This window comes from Sturnira hondurensis, unplaced genomic scaffold (assembly GCF_014824575.4).
Source record: "Sturnira hondurensis isolate 20B ecotype Veracruz unplaced genomic scaffold, ASM1482457v3 Scaffold0007406, whole genome shotgun sequence".
In the NCBI taxonomy this organism is placed as follows: Eukaryota; Metazoa; Chordata; class Mammalia; order Chiroptera; family Phyllostomidae; genus Sturnira; species Sturnira hondurensis.
Window position 1 is genome coordinate 8870201 of NW_028080037.1, and position 17415 is coordinate 8887615.

The 17415-nt window shown below is 55.5% G+C and overlaps 1 protein-coding gene across 1 annotated transcript in view; it reads right to left on the reverse strand.

The window, feature by feature from the left end:
- Positions 1-3963: 3963 nt before the first annotated feature.
- The window catches only part of NOS1 (nitric oxide synthase 1), a 68360-nt gene continuing 54908 nt past the window's right edge, over positions 3964-17415 (reverse strand). Inside the window, exons 21-29 of the mRNA XM_037052199.1 lie at positions 15269-15462; positions 13701-13870; positions 11315-11525; positions 10552-10639; positions 9090-9211; positions 7908-8056; positions 6446-6640; positions 5029-5147; positions 3964-4047 (exon numbers count right to left, since the gene is read on the reverse strand). Coding sequence (XP_036908094.1) covers positions 4032-4047; positions 5029-5147; positions 6446-6640; positions 7908-8056; positions 9090-9211; positions 10552-10639; positions 11315-11525; positions 13701-13870; positions 15269-15462 — 1264 coding nt within the window. The 3' untranslated portion in view covers positions 3964-4031. The remainder of the gene's footprint in view (positions 4048-5028; positions 5148-6445; positions 6641-7907; positions 8057-9089; positions 9212-10551; positions 10640-11314; positions 11526-13700; positions 13871-15268; positions 15463-17415) is intronic.

Here is a 17415-nt window from a genome sequence, read left to right on the forward strand (position 1 = left end):
TGGGGAGAGAGGCAGGGCAGATGGAAATACACAAACATGGCCAGCCAAACACGGAACCTTAAGTCCACAGTCTTCCTAGTGGCGGAAATACAAAGGCCATGCTGGGGGTTGGTGCTGCGGGGGAGAAGGACCAGACATCTGCTTGCCCACTCCGGCAGGGGCCACGTGCCCCAGAAAACCGTGCTTGTTTTGGACTCGGGGCAAACCTGACCTCCTTTTGGAGCCCCAAGCAGGTGGCTTCTGGGAGCACGTCTGGCAAGAAAAACCCTGCGTTCTAAGGCCAAAGTCTATGGGCCTGGGGTCACTTTTCGTTCTATGCACAAGCCCGCCGCCGACCCTTGGAAGGACTGACCCTGTGGACTCGGGGGGGGGGGGGATCTGGGATCTGGTTATCACTAGGGTGTCACAGACTCATCTTTCTCTTCAGCCTGTTTTTTATCTCCCAAACCCCCTTTCTCAACCAAAAGTCAAGAATCTTGACTTTCTTGTTTGTTTCCGTCTTCTACAACAGAGAGGTCTCCGGGTCCTGTTGATGAAACTCCTGGAATCTCTGTTATCGCTTTATCTGTTTCTCCCCTCATTCCAGCCTTTGTTCCTGTGATCACCTGCCACAGGTCAACAGCCCAGCTCTCTGTGTCCTATGCTGTTGCCAGAACATTCCTTCCTAAGCATAACTCCAATCATCTTTTTTCCCCCTTTTGAAAACATTCTCAAGGACTCCTTAAAGACAAAAATCCCTTAACATGCCACTCACCCCTCCCCGCTCTCTGGCCCCTGAGCACCTTCCCGGGCCGCCCCCCCCCCATCCTGACCCTCCTCAGGCTTCCAAGGCAGGGTACTTTGGACACTACCTCCATTTCATCCTACATGCCCCCCATCCTCGTCCTTCCTCTCCCCCTTCCAACTTCCAGGCAGACCTGTCCCACCAAACCTGCTGGGAGAATCCCGCCCATCTCCAGAACCCCAGATGCTTTCGCCAGTTCTGAGCGCTGTGTCTCTGAGCTGGGGGCCGTCTGCTCCGCACACCGCACCAGGCCTCCGCATTCCGGGGGAGCAGGACGCGTCAGGTGCTGACGAGGGGCCCGGTGCTGTGCCTGGACGGCTCAGGGTAGCACCTCATTGAGCCCACTCTGTTGTGCAGGCACACAGGCAGACCCCGACGGCCTAAGAAGTGGCCAGCCCACAGCCGTGTGCAGAAATAGGGGCTCATCTGGAGACAGAGGCAGTGGAGACAAAATGTACAAGTAAGTGTGGCCAATTAAAAGCGAATGGGCAAACTCCAGTCAGCTTCCAAAACTCCGTACTGGTGGGCCTGAAGCATCCTCCGCACACACACAAGAGAAAATTACCTGCTGTCTCACTGCACAGACACCAAGGGGACACGCTCCCCCTCTCGGGGAGTTTGACCACTGCTTTCCTCACACAAGGTGAAGGGACTGGATTCTCAGTCATGGGGACAGGACAGCGTGACTGTTCAGGGGACGACCCCTTACTCCAGCTCACTTTTGTTAAACGGGGCTAGAACTACTGAAGGCCAGTTCAAGGGGGAGAAGGAACAGGAGGTCTGGAACCTGAGTAACCCCCAAATGCCCGGTCAACCCTAATTTTGCTCACCTATCCTTGAAACCGAATTTTGTGCCTACTTTTGGTTACTGGTACTGAACTAAAGGCTACCACAAGAGGGCAGCATTTACACGCCCCAGCTCCGCTAACCCCACCCCGGGGCTCCACTCCCCAAGACTTCAAAGGCTCTTTGCAGCCAGGCGTTTGGTGTCAGGGATTCTGACAGAGAAGCAGACGGGGGCTCGTCTCCCCCCCCGTCTCTGGGCCAGGAGTTATGAAGCAGCTGTGTTGTGGCTGAATGGTGTTTACTTAAGGGAAAAATCCTTCTTGGGAGGAAAGATGAATCCTGGTTAAGTAATCACGTCTTTGGCCTCCCTGATAAAACGACGACGTGATGTTTTCACTGGTCAGCCTGCTTCTAGGAGGGCAGGCAGGAATAGGGGAGCTCGGCGCCTGGCAGAGAGCGCTCACAAGCATTAGTGCATCGGTGGGAAAGCAGCCCTGCAGAGAGGGAGAGGGAGGCCGTAGCCGGTTCCTCTCTGATGGGGGTTGTGCGCAGCAGTGCAGGCCCTGGGGTGCTGGTGACCTCCAGGGGTTGGGAAGAAAGCTCCCGGAAGGAAAGCTACTAGGAGACAGAGTCCAGTTTGCGGGGCCAACGGGGTTCACAATGGGCTCCCCCGCTCCCACCGGGTTGGAAGGGGTCAGGGAGCACATGTTTAGTCTCTGTGCCCACGGAAGCTTGAGCAGAAAGAAGGCAGGGAGGCCAGGACTCTGTCCCAGGGGTGGGAGCAGCCCAGGAGGGTGGGAAAAGGCGAGATACCATCTGCCCTTTGACTTGGAGTCTTGGAGGAATCCTCCCCAACACCTCCCTGCCGCCTCCATTCTAAGGCCCCTCCAAAGCAGGCCAGGGCACTGTCTTTGGTAAACCCCCTCACAGAGCATTGGGAAAGGCAGGCCCCTGGTGCAGTCCAGAAAGCAAAAGCTGTCTTCCTGTGAGACAGAAATCCAACAGGAGGGTAGGACTGGCTGTCTTCCCCTGGGGGCCTGGAGCAGGGCTGAAGAGCCGGTCCCTTGGGGGATGGGACCAGAATTTCTTGGCTCTCTCTGGGCCTGCCTGCCATTGATTTTTAGCACTTCAGTGTAAAAAGGGACCCTCCTGTGCCATTTACTCTCAGTGGGTAAACGCAGCAGCTTGCCTGCCAGGGAGAAATTGTACCAGTCCTGATTCCTGCTAACGACTTTGCTGCCCATGTTTTCTCTGCATGGAGGACAATTTATTTGTTAAAATTATTTCAGCCGGTTAAAAATGTGGTGGGCCACTGGTAGAAGCCCAGGCTCCTCCCACCCTCGGCAGCGGCCCTGCAGAAGCCACCGGTGCTGCATTACAGCTCCCCTTCCCGACTCGATCCACTTGACCTCCTTCCCTCATGTCACCCCCGAGGCTGAAACAGCAAGTCCACTGGGAGGAATAGAAACTAAACGATGACATTCTTCCCTGACACTGTTCCCAGTGTTCACAACATTCAGATTCAATCCACTCATGTTAAAATGAGGGGAAACTGAGGACAAGTGACTTGTCCTAAGTCACCGGCAGGCAAAGAAGAGACTCGTCTTTCCAGCATGTTCCCTTGGACGACATAGCTCTGGCTTTGCGGCTGGGCTTGCTCCAGGAGCGCTGGGCTGCCGATTCCGGTAGACGGTTAACTCCCCAGCGAGGGCTCCTCTAACCAGTGCCCCAGTCTGAGTGCGCCTAGTCCTCTGGCTCCCTCTTTCCGTCTGCCCTTGGTCATCATACACCTTTCTCTGTGCCCTGGCCCTTTTTAACCGGCACCACTAGGGGGCTTCCCGTGCTCCAGGGACACAGGCACCGCGGTGGGAGCCACCCACACAGGCTGGGCCATGGTTCTTGGCGCCGGGGTCTATAGGCAGCATGCTGGCACAGGCAAGAGGACAGGCTGTGAGACCCAGGCCGGCCACACGCACCCACACGCCTTCCCTTATGTTATCACCAGAACGTCGCCATAGGAAAGGGTGAGGTGGCGCTTCAGTGGCTGGGAGACTGGCTCCCAGAGCTCTTCTGTGTGGCTCCCGCTGCCTCTCCAGGGGCGCCCCAGAAAACAAGCCCTGCCTCCAGGGACGCCCCTGTTCCAGTGCCTTCACGCAGCGCCTGTTTGTCCTCGTCGGGATGAGGGGCCGGGGGGCAGTTTTGGAATAGCCACTGCGGATTGTAGAGGCATTGCACTGCAGCAGGAGAACGCAGGGAGAAAACCCAAGAGGCCAGGAAACACTGAGCGCGAGAACCAGGGGAGGAAAGCCAGGACACGGCGACAGGACGGGAGGCGGAGCAGGGGCCACGTGGGGTCACACAGGGAGGGTTCAGCAGTGTCCACGCTCAAAAAACCTGCCGCCACCCCCGCCGGAGCACACGGGGCGGCCCCCCTGCCGACAGTCTGGGCAAGAGGATCCGGTTAGGAGCTAAAAACCCTGTGGGAGAAGAAGTGAGGAGGGCGTTAGTGCCACAGGAACAAAGCTTGCTAAAGACACCGGAGAGAGCCACCCTCAACTCTGGGCGCTCCCTAAACTTGTTCACAGTCCTCACGTTCGCGTCCTCTGAGCCCCAGTGACGTGGAAGGCACCTGGCACCCAGTAGGGGCTTGTAACGGATGGACGAATGAACAAGTGCGTGACTGCGTGCTCAGCAACACAAGCAGCCGGGAAGAGGGACATTGATGGGGGCTCTGCGGCAGCCAAAGGAACTGTGATGTCAATGGCAACGGCCTGGGCCTCGTGGACACAAATGCACGTTTCTGAGACTGCTGTGTCATACGGGAAAACCACGAGGATACTTGAGAACAGTGTGTGCCCTCTGCCCTGTTTCCTACCGAAGTTCAAGAGCACACGGTGGGGGTTGCATGGCATTCTGGGGCAGGATGAGGTTATACTTGAGGCTGAGGTTTTACGGCACCGTGGTCAGGTCTCAATAGTGAGACTCGGTCCCAATCTTGTGGTGCCCCAGACTGTTTCCAGAAATTTCCAGAGGAGGAGTGATGTTGTCAAAACAACGCCGACCTGAATTTGCATCAGTGAGTGCTCCCAGCAATTTTGGGGGTGGGTGAGAGAGGTGGTGTGGACCCTAAGAATACCCCTTTGTAGAGATCACTGAGCCAGCGTTCCACCAGGGGCACTTCAGGCAGAAGCCGGCATTCAAAGCTGGGGTTCCCACACTGGAGGGCACTCTAGAATCTTCCAGGGCACTCTTTAAAAGACAAACTGCTGCACGCCCACCCCAGAGTCTTAGGTTCTGCAGGTCAGGGGCGGCCTAGGGTTTGCATTTCTGCCACAAGGCCCAGTGCAGCTACAGTGGCTGTCTTGGGGGCCCCTCTGTAGGAAAGTCCCACCAAGGACATTGGGACCCAGAAGAGAGGGCTCCACCCACCCCTGGCCCAAGGGGCAGGGCTGGCTTACTCATCGGTGTCCTTTTTACTCTCCTCAATGAAGGCAATGGATTCAGATCTAAGGCGGTTGGTCACTTCATACGTGCGCAGGGTGACCCCGAAAATATCCTCATGGTAGCGGTTGTCATCCTAGGGGACAGAAACAGCCAGGAAACAGCCCTCAAACACCAGCCAAGGGCCCAGAGACGAGTAGCGGCGGGGGGTGGGGAAGGAGGACACACAGGATGAACTATGTCTAAAGAGAATGGTCCCCAAAGGAACACAGTGTGACCCAGGCCCACTTCTGGTCCCATCGAGGAACGAGGCTGCTGCTTCGTCCATCGGAGGACAGAGGAGGTGAGCAGGTCAGACGGGAACCTTGCCACCCTCCCTTCCTGCCTCCTCCTCCCGCCTGCAAGTTCAGGTCTGGGCACGGCAGGGCTTAGCACGAGACAGCACAGCACGTCGGACTGGCAGAGCTGGGGAGGAAAAGGTGCTGTGGAGCATCCAGGGGACACCTCCCCAGCTGCCAGAGTGAGGACTTCTGGGCACAACAACATGCAGACTTCAGCTCAGAAGGGTTTTGAAGAAAGTTGCTTGTCTGTAGAAGGGGCTTGTGTTGAAGTGGGGGTGGTCTCTGAACCCCACTCTGCGGAGTTCTCAGGAATCTATGAACATGGCTCCCGAGGCTGGTACTGGAGACAGTGGGGTGGTGGGGCCTCCGTGACTCCCCTTGGCTCGCTGACATTTCTGCCAGAAAGCCCTTTATGTATTTATTTTGGTGCCCTTCTGAGGGGTTAGCACCAGATTTACAGCAAGGGCTCCTTCTGCAAAACTGGTGGATCGCTGCCCGTTGAGGGAAGCCAGGGCGGTTTGGGGTCACCCCAGAGCTTTGTGGGGACCTGGACTCATTCTGTGTGGGGCAGTGGTTCACACAGGACTTTGCTGGCTGGGCCGCTCTTAGCCATCGCTCCACGCAAAGGAGGAAAAGGTAGCTCTGCTCCTGGGATGGACACGGCTCCAGGCCTAGGCTCGCAGCTTAGGGGGCCAAGTGAGGGATGGCCTTCCGTTCGCGCCTGCCTCCCTGGGGCAGGCCTGTCCGTGCAGGGCCCAGCCTGCCCCACGGCATGCTCAGGGCTGCCGCTTGGTGCTAGGGTGGGAGAAGCTGGGTCAGAATGGCTTCTGTCCAGCTACTCAGTGACCGACCCGCCCACTGCTTTCTCCTACCACAGACCCCTGTCGTATGTAACACACTCACCCATGTGCCTGCCGTCCTTCCTTTTCTCTCCACTGTGGGCGGGGACCACCTGAACCTCCACCCTAGCCACACACGAGTGGTAGGGGTGGGGATGTCGCGAGGGCACCCCTAATCATCAAGGTCAGGGAGGAAGCAGAGGCAGGACACCGGATGCCCAAAAAGGGATCCAAGAAGCCAGCCGGTCACTCACCCGCAGCCGGCTGATGAACACACCGGCGTCCTCCACCGAGAGTTTCCCCTGCTGGGTCATGATGCGCTGGATGGCTTTGAGGACGTCAGCGGCCATGGTGACGTCCCCGCAGACGTAAATGTGGCCCCCTTGCTCCCGAAGGGCTCGGTACACGAGCTCCGCCAGCTTCTCCTGCAGGATGTCCTGCACATACTTCTGCAGGGGGCAAGGGACCGGTGACAAGGAGCTGGCTGTGTGACACCCCCCTGCACCCCGCCAGGGAGCTCATGGGCAGGCAGTACTGTAGGTGAGGTGGTCCCTGGGGGCTAGGAGGGGTGATGCTGGGGGGGAGGGAGAGCTGGCCCGAGGCCAGATGAAGGAGCTGCTCCCCACTTTGGACCTCAGCTCGACCGAGGACCCCAGCACCATCTCTTGGAGGGGCATCAGAGAGGGGGGCACTGTCTACCTGCTCCTTGCTCTGACAACCAATGGCAACCCACCAGGTGTGAAGGGCACAGGTGCAGGAGCGGGGTTCTCACGGCAGGCATGCTAGGCTGGAGGGCCAGAGAAGCCCCTGGCCGACAGCCACAGATGGGGCCTGGTACAGGCTGTCAGCCCGCACCTGCGCAAAGCCAGCTGCTGTAGCTGGAGTGAGTCGTGGGCTCTGAGAATGGGAGGCGGCACAAAGCTGGTCGCTACCAGCTCCAGGGAGAGTGTCTAGTTCGGTCTGGACGTCTTAGCCCAGGAAGTTCCCCTCTGGGCGAGGACGACATTGAGCGGGTGCTTTCTGGCTTGGCCATCCCAGTCACTTAAGTGTTGATGTCAAATGGCCACTGCACTACACGTGGTGTCAAATGGCCACTGCCCAAATTCCCTGGCCACTGCCCCTCACCCCAGCTGTCCTGGCCCACTTCCTGGGGTTCCACCCCACCCCAGGCCTCCCCAAGATCTGGGAGGGGCATGCCGCAGTCCTGTGGCCATGCGCATTAGGACTGGTCGGGTTTCTTAGGAGCTGTTAAATGTATTTTTAATTCACATTAAAATTCGGTATTGTGTATTTTAAAATACACGTAACTTAAAATTTACCATTTAGCCATGTTAAAGTGTGCAACCCAGTGGCATTAATGAACGCATTCACAGCGTCGTACAGCCATCACCACTATGTAGTGTCAAACCTCTTCATCACCCCAGCGGAGCCCTCGTACTGGTGATGGGTCACTCCTCCTCCCCCCGCCCCACAGCCCCTGGCCGCCACCATGCTGTGTTCTGCCTCTACAGACTTGTCTGTTCCGGATTTTTTGTAGGAGTGGCAGCATACACCGTGAGCTGTAAAACGTTTTAAACTGTCATTCGTAGGCCCCGTGCTCCCTGAAGTGCAGAGCAGCGTCACAGAGAAGGATCCCAGGAGGACAGGGGGTCCTGGTGTGCACAAGTGTGCCTGTGGGTGAGCGGGGCTGGGGGACTGTGCATGAGCCATGGTTACCTTTGGCTTGTCCGGCTCCCGGGAGTAGGCTGTGTGCAGCTCCCCAAAAACACCCAGGCTGCGGGCCTGCAGGGCTTCTTCCCGGTAGATGTGGTCCGTCTGAGACTGCCGGCACCCGAAGACCAGGACCATCGGGCAGGGGCTCGCTCCTGGGGACCACGAGACGTTTGGCCGTCACCAGCTCTGCTGGTTTGAGGGCAGCTGGTAATGCTGGGGGGGTGGGGTCCCTGGGAACCTCAGCAGCCGCCATGGGGACAGAGGTCCGAGAACTCTGGGGCAGGCCGGCCTGTGGCCTCCCACACACACCACCACCACACACACACACACACACACACACACACATACACACACACGGAGAAGTAGGTAAACTGTGTTCAGATGTCAGCAAACCTCCCTCCTCTGGGCCTTGATCTTCCCTCCTGCCCTCGGTGAGGAGTGCTAAGACTCCAGACTCTGCATCTCCACTGCTGGGGCTCGAACCCCAGCTCTGACAGTGAGCAACTGCCTTAACTGTCTCCATTCGCCCCGTGTACAAAATGGAGATAACAACAGTGATAACCACTTAGGGGATTATTGTTAGAAATGAATGGCGAACACTGGGGCTGTGCCTGGTGCCTAGCACATACTATACGAAGGGCAGCCGGCCCACTTGAGTGACAGTTCACAGGGCAGGGTCTTTCTGGTGGTGTGGAGCTGTTTCTGGCTTGTTCACTGGTACGCCCCCAAGTGCCTGCAAGAGCGCCCGGCATTTATGCTCCGTAAATCCCCACTTCGCCTTCGGCTCTCTCTCCCTCTCTCCTTCCAAAGATGGTCTGTGTGTGTGCTCAGATCTCACGCCACGAAACCTGCTTTTGGACGAGAGCCTCTGAGAGAATCCCATGAACACACATCCATTTGAGAAGGCATCATGCTTACCCCTTCCCGAGTTGTTGGAATGTTAAGGAGGGGTCCTACCTTAACAGTAAAAAAAAAAGTGGAATTCTAGGCCCTTGCACAGCCAGGAAGAAGGTTTGTTGGGACAGGTCTCCTGACTCCTGTCACAGTCAGGCCAGAGCCGTGCCCGCCGCCCCGCCCTCCCTGGGCAGTGGTGCCACGGAGAGATAGTGCCGTCACACGTCTCCGGGCTGCTGAGGCAAAGGTGGGCCTCGGTGGAAACCACGTAGCTACTGGCCCAGGACCTACCTTTGTGTTGGATATCAAATTGCCGCTGCTGCCAGAAGCTTCGGAAAGGGGCAATGCCAGTGCCCGGGCCAACCAGGATGCAGGGCACTTGGGGGTTTCGGGGCAGGTGGAAGCTGGGTGCTCTGCACAGGGAAGAGAGGGTCACAAGCCTTGCTGAGCCCACTGTGGTCAAGAACAGCTGGGGCTCAGGCAGACCAGCTGGCCGTCTCGGGTGGAAGTACAGCAGGGCCCACAACTCTCCAGCCTGGGTTGGGTGCCCCTAGTCAGGGTGGGAGGCCCCATGGGTCTAGGGACTTCCCAGAAGAGGAGGCCTTAGTGTCTGGCTGTCACTCCACTGCCTGATTATCCCCACTGTTGAGCTGATCCACAAAGGGCGTTGGGTGCATCTGGCTCAGGGTTTCCGCACCTTGACACGCTCACGCTCAGGGCTGCGTACTCCTGTTGTGCGGGCTGTCCTGTGCACTGTAGGCTGCTGAGCACACCCTGGCCTCCACCCACTAGATTCCAGGACCCCCACCCCCCGAAGCACTGACAACTCAAAACATCCCCAGACACAGCCAAAAGTCGCCAAAGGGTCGGGGGAAGGGCAAGTTACCCCCATGGAGAACCACTGATTTAATTGCCCACGAGGACGAGGTCTCCTGTCATTGGGCGTCTCTGGCTCCAGTGTACAGAACAATCACTTGGGGGTTTTGAAAGTGGTGCAGATTTTCTGGGCAATGCGCTATGTCTGGGCTAGGAGTCTGTGCTTCTGGAGCCCCCCTGAAGGTATGCAGACCATCCTATGAGCATTCCAACAGCTGAGAGAAGTGGCTGGCCAAGGTCACGGTTCAAGCACAGATGTTACTGATTGAAAAGGCAGATACTTACAATAGGCCTAGGCTCAGGCATATCCTTTATTTATTTTTTACTTTTTCAAAGTAATAGGGTTTTTTTTTGGTTGATTGTGATAAAAACACTGAGTATGAAATCTACCCCCGTAACACATTTTTAAGTACACAGTGCAGTACTGTGGATCATAGGCAGGAATTTCTTTCAAAACTGAATTTTGGGAGGAAAGGCTCTGATTGATGGGTTTGGGGAAACTGTTTGGATCTTCCCTGTTTCTAAGAAATTGGGACAGATAGGGTGTCGCACAGAATCTGGGTAGAAGCTCCCCTGGTCTACGAACTCCATGAAGGCTGAGCCTGCATTTGCCTGGTTCTCCACTGTAGCCTCAGCATCTAGCCAAGTACATGTGCTTAATATGTTTCTGCTGCATTGACTTGACCTTGACTAGAGGACTACCTTAGCTCCTTCTAGCTTCTGTCTCATAATCCCATTTTCTTAACAGCTTGGAGGGATGCAGAATGTTGAGCCCGTCTGACTCAGCCCTCTCTCTGGAACCCTTTGGGGGGGTTCACCCAAGCCAGGACACTGGTATGCGGACTCGGGATGGCTGCTCACTTCACTTTCCACTCACCCTCTCACGAAACAGGGGACCACTTCCCCAGACTGTATCCGGTTCAGCCAGGAGGAGCACACGCCATGGTGAATTGGTCCTTCTCCATCTAGTAGAATAACCAAGGTAGTCTGGCTCACTCACTGTTCCCAAGCTCCCCCATCCTTGGTTTCCTCCCTCCCTCCCTCCAGTCCAGAAAGCTTCCGGCCCCAGTGCCAAGTTGCTGCCTTGGAGTTCCTTGTCTGGACCCCTTCCTGTAAACGGGCAGAGGAAATGGTGGAGCTGGGGGTGAGCTTGTGAGCTGTCAAGTGCCCAGGCTCTGGTTGGGGAGGGTGAGTTGGATTCAAATCCTGCCCACTGAAAGGACCTTGGTCAGTGCGCCCTCCGTGGACTGCTGGGATCCCGGTCTCAGAGCGCTCTCAGGTGCCGTGCATTTTAATTGCTTTATCAAGGAGGAAAAGGACGGGAGAAAAACGGCAGGCTGTCTGGCTGACCATGACCAGCAGGACGCCCTGCAGCAGGGAGCACCCTGCACCAAAGTGATGGGTTTCAGTAGCTCGTTCTGCCTGCTGCCGTGGGGATGTGAGGGAGTAATGCCCATCTCGCCTGCTTCCTAGTTCACATGGAGCTGGCTCTGCCTAAGGGGACAGTTTGCCTGCTCTGCTTCTCCCCAGTGTCTCCTGGCCATAGGTGTGCGTCTCCAGGCAGGCACTCAGGCCTTGGCAACCTACAGGGGTCCTGGGGGGAAGCACAGACCGGAGCCGCCCCCAGTAGCTCCACCCACCTCGGGTGTGGTAGGAGACGATGGCCACGGTGAGGTGCACCTCGTCAGGGTACATGTCTGGGGAGGAGCTGATGGAGTAGTAGCGAGGCTGCAGGAGGGACAGCTGGGTCAGGAGCAGGGTGGCGGGCATCTGGATGGACGGGAACTCCTCCAGCACCTCCACGACGGTGGGATTCTTGCCCCACTTCCACTCCTCGTACTCCTGTAAACCCTGTGCCGGGGGCGGGGGGCAGAGGGAAACCTGCACTCAGCACCTGGTGCACGTTCCCCCCGGCAGCCTCAGTGGGTTCAGGGAAGAAGGCGGAGATGGCCACAGGTGCCACTTACGCAGTTCAGGTTCCGTGTTGGCTTTTAACACTCACTAGGACCTTATCCAGAAAGTCTGCTTCTTATACCTATTTCATAGATGAGGAAACTGAGGGAGAGAGGGGCCCCAGGGCTGTAAGGTGGTGATTCTGGGTTTTGAATCTATGTCAGGGGGTGGCAAACTTCAGCCTGCAAACCAAATCCAGCTCATCCCTTGCTTTGTGTTTACATGGTTTAGGGGAAACATTTAAAGAACAGTACTATTTTGACTCAAAGATATGATATGAAATTCAAATTTCAGTGTCCACAAATATGGCTGGACTGGAGCCCAGCCACGCACACTCACTTGTTTGGTGTCTGCGTGCTGTGCTACAGTGGCAGGGTTGAGGAATGGCGTCACAGACCGGCAGCACCATGAGCCTAAAGTATTTATTACCTGGCCCTCTGCAGGCCCTTGCCCTAGGCAGTCTGGGCCTGGAATCTGGGCTTCTGACCACTATGCTCCCCCGCAGTATGTGAAGGTCAAGAGGAACACCGTGCAGGAAGCCACGACTCGGTACAGAATGCAGAGGGGCAGTTTGAGGGTTTGCAAGGGTGGAGGTGCCTCTGCAGAGGGCATGCTCGGGTGGTAAATGACAACCCTGAAGGAACAGGTTAGGGAGTGGGGGGCTGTGTTTTGCAGGCGAGCTGACAGCAAAGCCCAGCTATTACTAGGGAACAGAGGGACCCCCTGGGGCTCTGGAGTTACTTCTCCTACATCTCAGAAGCTGCCCTGGGCAGTCCCTTAGTGCTGCTACAAGGTTTGGACTTTGAGGAGGGGTAAAGCCCACTGTATAACACTGTCTTTCCCCATGTCTCGGAAGACCACCCTTGCTTTACTGATAGGGTATGGCACTGGGACAGAGTGCCTCGCAACCTGCAGACTCCCTGACCTTCGACCGCAGGGGCACCACTGGCCAAGGGCCCCAGCAGCTGCTCTCTGACACCGGCATCCACCTGAAACCAACGTGACCACCTGTGCTGGTCCTTCCTTAGATGGCTCTGCAGCCCCGGACACTTGATTCAAAGTCCCTCCCCCTCCTTCACCTGGGGTCACACTTGTCTTCCTCCATTTCCGTTTTCCCCTCACACAGGTGTTTCCCCTAATACAAATCTTTGCTAATTTAACCTTGGAGTTTATGCTCTTCGGAAGGAACGGACGAACCCATACAGTTACATCAAATCCTACTTCCAATAGTCCGGTGACAGCTCTGCTTCCTCTTTGTGTTAGAGAGAAGTATACAGTTTAAAGAGTTAAATAGTTCTGAAAACTTCTGATGAAAATTATGCTCTCCTGTTCCACCTCTCCGACATTTCCAGCTGCCCAGAAGTAACCACTGATGCCTCTTCAAGTGTTTCTCCTGCTATTTCTGTATTTCTAAATAATATGCACTCCTTGAATCAGCCTCTGCCTTGCAGACTGCCATTCAATCCCCTCTCCTGGACAGCAGAAAAAGCTAAACTATCCTTTGCTGGTGGCTTGCATACTGGGGAGGAGCCCCCACTGGGAGAGACCTGGGAGGTCTTCCTGGGTGGGCTTCTTACTGAGCAAGGCTTTGCAGTAGTTTGGAGCAAACGAGTCCCCAGTTTGCAAGCAAGGGTTGTAGCAGCTGTTTGCTGGCCTCCTTTATCTTGAAGTCCTACCTAAGCTCCTCTGCCTTGGAGAGGCACTCTTATTTTGAAACTGCCATCTCATTTTGAAAACAGGGCATGGTGAGGTTCTCTTTCTCCTCCCTGCTAGCAGTGGCTAAGATGGAAGTTACGGACGCTCCAGAGCTCCAAAGGAAGGAGGAACGGCAATTTCTACTGTGCTCAAGGAACTGTGAGGTTCAATGAACACTCACGTTCCAGCAGGGCTTAGGATCAGCTCAAATGGTTGGGACAAACCCGAATGGACTACTAGCCACTATGGCAACTTTCTGCAAACCAGAAAATGGCAGTACTTGCTCAAGACTGCCATCTGTTGGAAAATTGTTGCAATACTCTACAACTCTCCAAGGACTGGGAGGTGAAGACACCGGCTGGGGCTGTGGGGACCCACCTTGCTGAGGACCAGCAGACGCTGCTTCTCTTCCTCGCTGGTAGCCAGGGAGGCAAACTGCTGCAGCTGCAGTGGCGTGGGCGGCGTGGTGATGTCCAGGTAGTACTTGAAGGCCTGGAAGATGGTGCAGGGCGGGAGGCGGTGCTCATCTGTCCAGTTACTGATGACGCCTGTGGAGGCACCGTGGTGGTTGGGAGCGCAGCTGGGGGGATGGAGGCCCTGAGCTCTGAGGGCTTGGGTCCACATCAGGGTGGGGCTGGGTGAGCCCACCACCCCTCACCCCCCTCCTTCCACATCCCACTTCTGCACCTCCTGTGTGCAAGGCACACGTCCAAACCCACTGAGTGCACTAGTCCAAAGATTAAAAAATAAACACATGAAAATAGGATGAAGTGGTCCCTTGGCATTCTCCACAATGAGCCGCCAATGGAGCAGGAGTTAGGAATCCATTTGGGCTCTGTCTGTCCTCTTGCACTACCAGCCTCTCACTCCTCTGGGTGGGATTCCAGAGTTTAAAATTACAAATGTGCTGAACACACCTCACACTTTCTATATGGCAGGCACTATACTCAGCACTTTGTACTACTAGCTCATGTAATCATTCTCATCTCCCCAACTCACAACCAGCCTAGATGGTGGATGCTATTATTATGCCCTTTGTCCAACTGAGATAAATGGAAGCACAGAGAGGTTAAGGAATTTGCCCAAGGTCACACAGCACAAAAGTGTGAAGTCAAGCCATCTGTCTTCTAACCACCATACCGTACTGCCTCTGTGTACTTTTCATTCAACGTAACTTCTAAACACAAGCTTCTCCTCGAGCAGGGACTACACTCAAGATAAAAAAAGGCCCCTTGTAACACAGACTAAGAACTGGCTGGGTTGGCTTTATTAGGAGAAGGCATGTCTCTCCAAAGTGGTGCCTTCCCTGGATTTTCAGCAGGGCTTTGACTACGTATCTGCCCTGACTTTACACCTTGGCTCCTCTGTAAAGGTGATGCCTTACTGTATCGCAGGCTGCCATGCAAGGGCACTGCCATTCCTCACACCTGAGCCCTGAGCTCACCTGCACCTACTGGGATGAAGCACTGAGACCCATGTGCCTTTGCCAGTTCTTCAGTGGGAATGTCAAGAATGGTCACTGACACAAGTTGGAACTTGGTGTAAGGAGGTCGGAGATGTGGTTCGGGCCTAGTGGGCCGAGTTTCACATAGCACCTTGGGATCAAAGAGGATACAGGGTCCGACCTTCAGCTGCTATCTACTCTACAGGCAGTGGGGCAGCGGGGACACAAAAGGGAAGGGGAGTGGGCCCTGCTCAAATCAGTGTCCCCCAATGATGTGCCATCGATGTCCTGGCATCACAGATAATCGCTCAGCCAGGAGAAATGGGGGGGCTTCCATCTCATAAGCTGGAGGCAACAGAGACCCACTTTCCCACCTGGATTGGTGACTGGGACCAAGAAGGGGCCTCCTCTTCCTCGGACACCCACTGCTGCTGGAACTCCCCAGAGAAGAGGAAGGCCCTCGGGGGTGGCCAGATGGGGTGCCTGGCATGGCTGTAGTTACCCAGAGCCGTGTTCCGCTCCTCCAGCAGTTCCACTTTCACCAGCTGGTTGATGGGCGGTGCATCCTCCAGCCGCTGGATCAGGGCATTCACGAGGTCCTCGTGGTTGCCAGGGAAGACGCCCAAGTGGTCTCCAGGCTGGTACTGCAGCTCCTGATTCCCATTGGTGTGGAGACGCACAAAGATGGTTGACCGGCTGAAAGGACCAGGGAACAATCAGATAAGGGCATTGGCCACTGTCCCCTTTCTTTGCTCTTTCATACGACCTGGCCTATGACTACAGTTTCCCTCCTTCCGTGCTCTTTGGGGCTCATGCCAACAGGACGTCTGTCCCCATCATTTGCACATCATGGCTTCAGCAAGGTCACCTGTGAGCTCCTCCTGGCACTTCCAGCAGCCAGTCCCCAGCACTCCCGGTCAGGGGTGCAGCTTGGGACTTGGTGGCTTGTTCCCTCCCTCTCATCCTGCCAGCACTCCAGGCTCTCCCCAGCTCCTCTGGCTGCCCTGGCTCCGTCTCCTTTGCTGCCTCCTTCTCCTCTCCCCAAATCTGGACACTGGAGCCCTCCAGGGTTCAGTCCTAACGCGTCTTTGTTCTTCTGTCTTCCTGCCCCTGCCTTTCTTTCTGCACAGGAGTTACTGTCAGCTGACCCACAGCAGAGTTTCCTTCATCATCTGGTCTGTGGGTTGTGCCCCGGCCTGGCCCCTGACCCCTGACCCCTATGACAAGGCAAACTCTAGAGGACAGGGTGTTTGCCTCCCTGTTTTGTTCACAGCTCCATTCCTGGCACTTTGGACAGTGCATGGCACACAGTAGGTGCTCAAGCATTTGCTGTTTGAAGGAGCCTCAGACTCCCAGCTGCCAACACAGGCTTTGCTCTCAGTACCAGCGGGGGTCCTCTCAGCAACTGCTACCTGACTGGAGCCAAGGCACTAGGGTCCCTAATCCATGACATTCCATCCTCCCCAGAGACCCAAGCTCCACACCCTTTTGCAGCTGAAGGTCCTCATGTTGTCATGGAAGAAGGCAAAAGGACCCGGCCTTAAGTTCCGGTTAGAAATCCACTGATACTATGTTGTAAAATTGAGAGACCTAAGCAGGAAACCCAGAGAGAACCTCGCTTACACCTGCTGGGTCATGCCCTTTCCCACTGGTCTTTGTGTTTCAAGGGCAGGGGGCCTGTGCTAGGTGAATAGTTTCCAGAACAAATTCTCAGACTACGGATATTCTGGTCCTTTCAGAGTTTTGGGAGAGATACTACGTTTCACACAATCTCTGAAAACTTCGTGATGGATCGCACCTCAGTAAATCAAATCCTTTGTACACCTCAGGGCACGACTGCAATTTCAGATCTGCTTTTCCTTCATTGCCAACGGGTTTTCAGTTAACAGAGGACTTGATATTCAACATGAAGTTTCTACACTGTCCCTTGAATAACTGACACTTGAATACACCAACAGGACTTGCTATCTAAAGGAGTTTCTGGTGTAACCAAGAGCCCTTCGGCGCTGCAGACAGTCAGCGTTAATAGAAATAGCTGTGCTGCCACACTTGCTTTTTTGGAGTGTCAAGTACTTGTCTGGAAGCAAGGCGCCCCTGTCCTTTGTATAGTGGGGAACTTGGGGGCTGAGATTGTAGGTGGTGGTATTAGGGTCTGGGGTCCCACACTTCTGCCCTCGGCAGATTTCGCCCTCTCTGATGTTTGTCCATTATATGGACTTGTACCACGGATTCTGCACTGAGCTTGCACCTACCTTGATTCCCAGAGAGAAAAGACCTGACCCACACTGCTAATTCCACAGTGGGAAATAGGCCAACAGCCAGCAGGGGGCACTGTGGGGCTGCTAACTTGGGAACCTCCCGAGACAACCAACCACAACAGGCCTTGGAAAGGCCCGAAAATCCATTCTCACTTTCTCTCAGATCATCACAATTTCTTTCAGAAGTATATTTGCCTCTGTTCTTTTGGCCAGTACAAAATAGAAATGCAAAGGACACAAACTTGCTGAGCTGGCTCATGTTCACAGACACTTGTCCCAAGTGTTCTTGAATGTGGAGGAAGGTGGTCAGGCAGATAAGGGGCAGAGATGGGGACGTAGCTGGCAGGTTAGCTGGAGGAGGAGGGCTCAGGCCCTGCCTGGGCTGGGGATT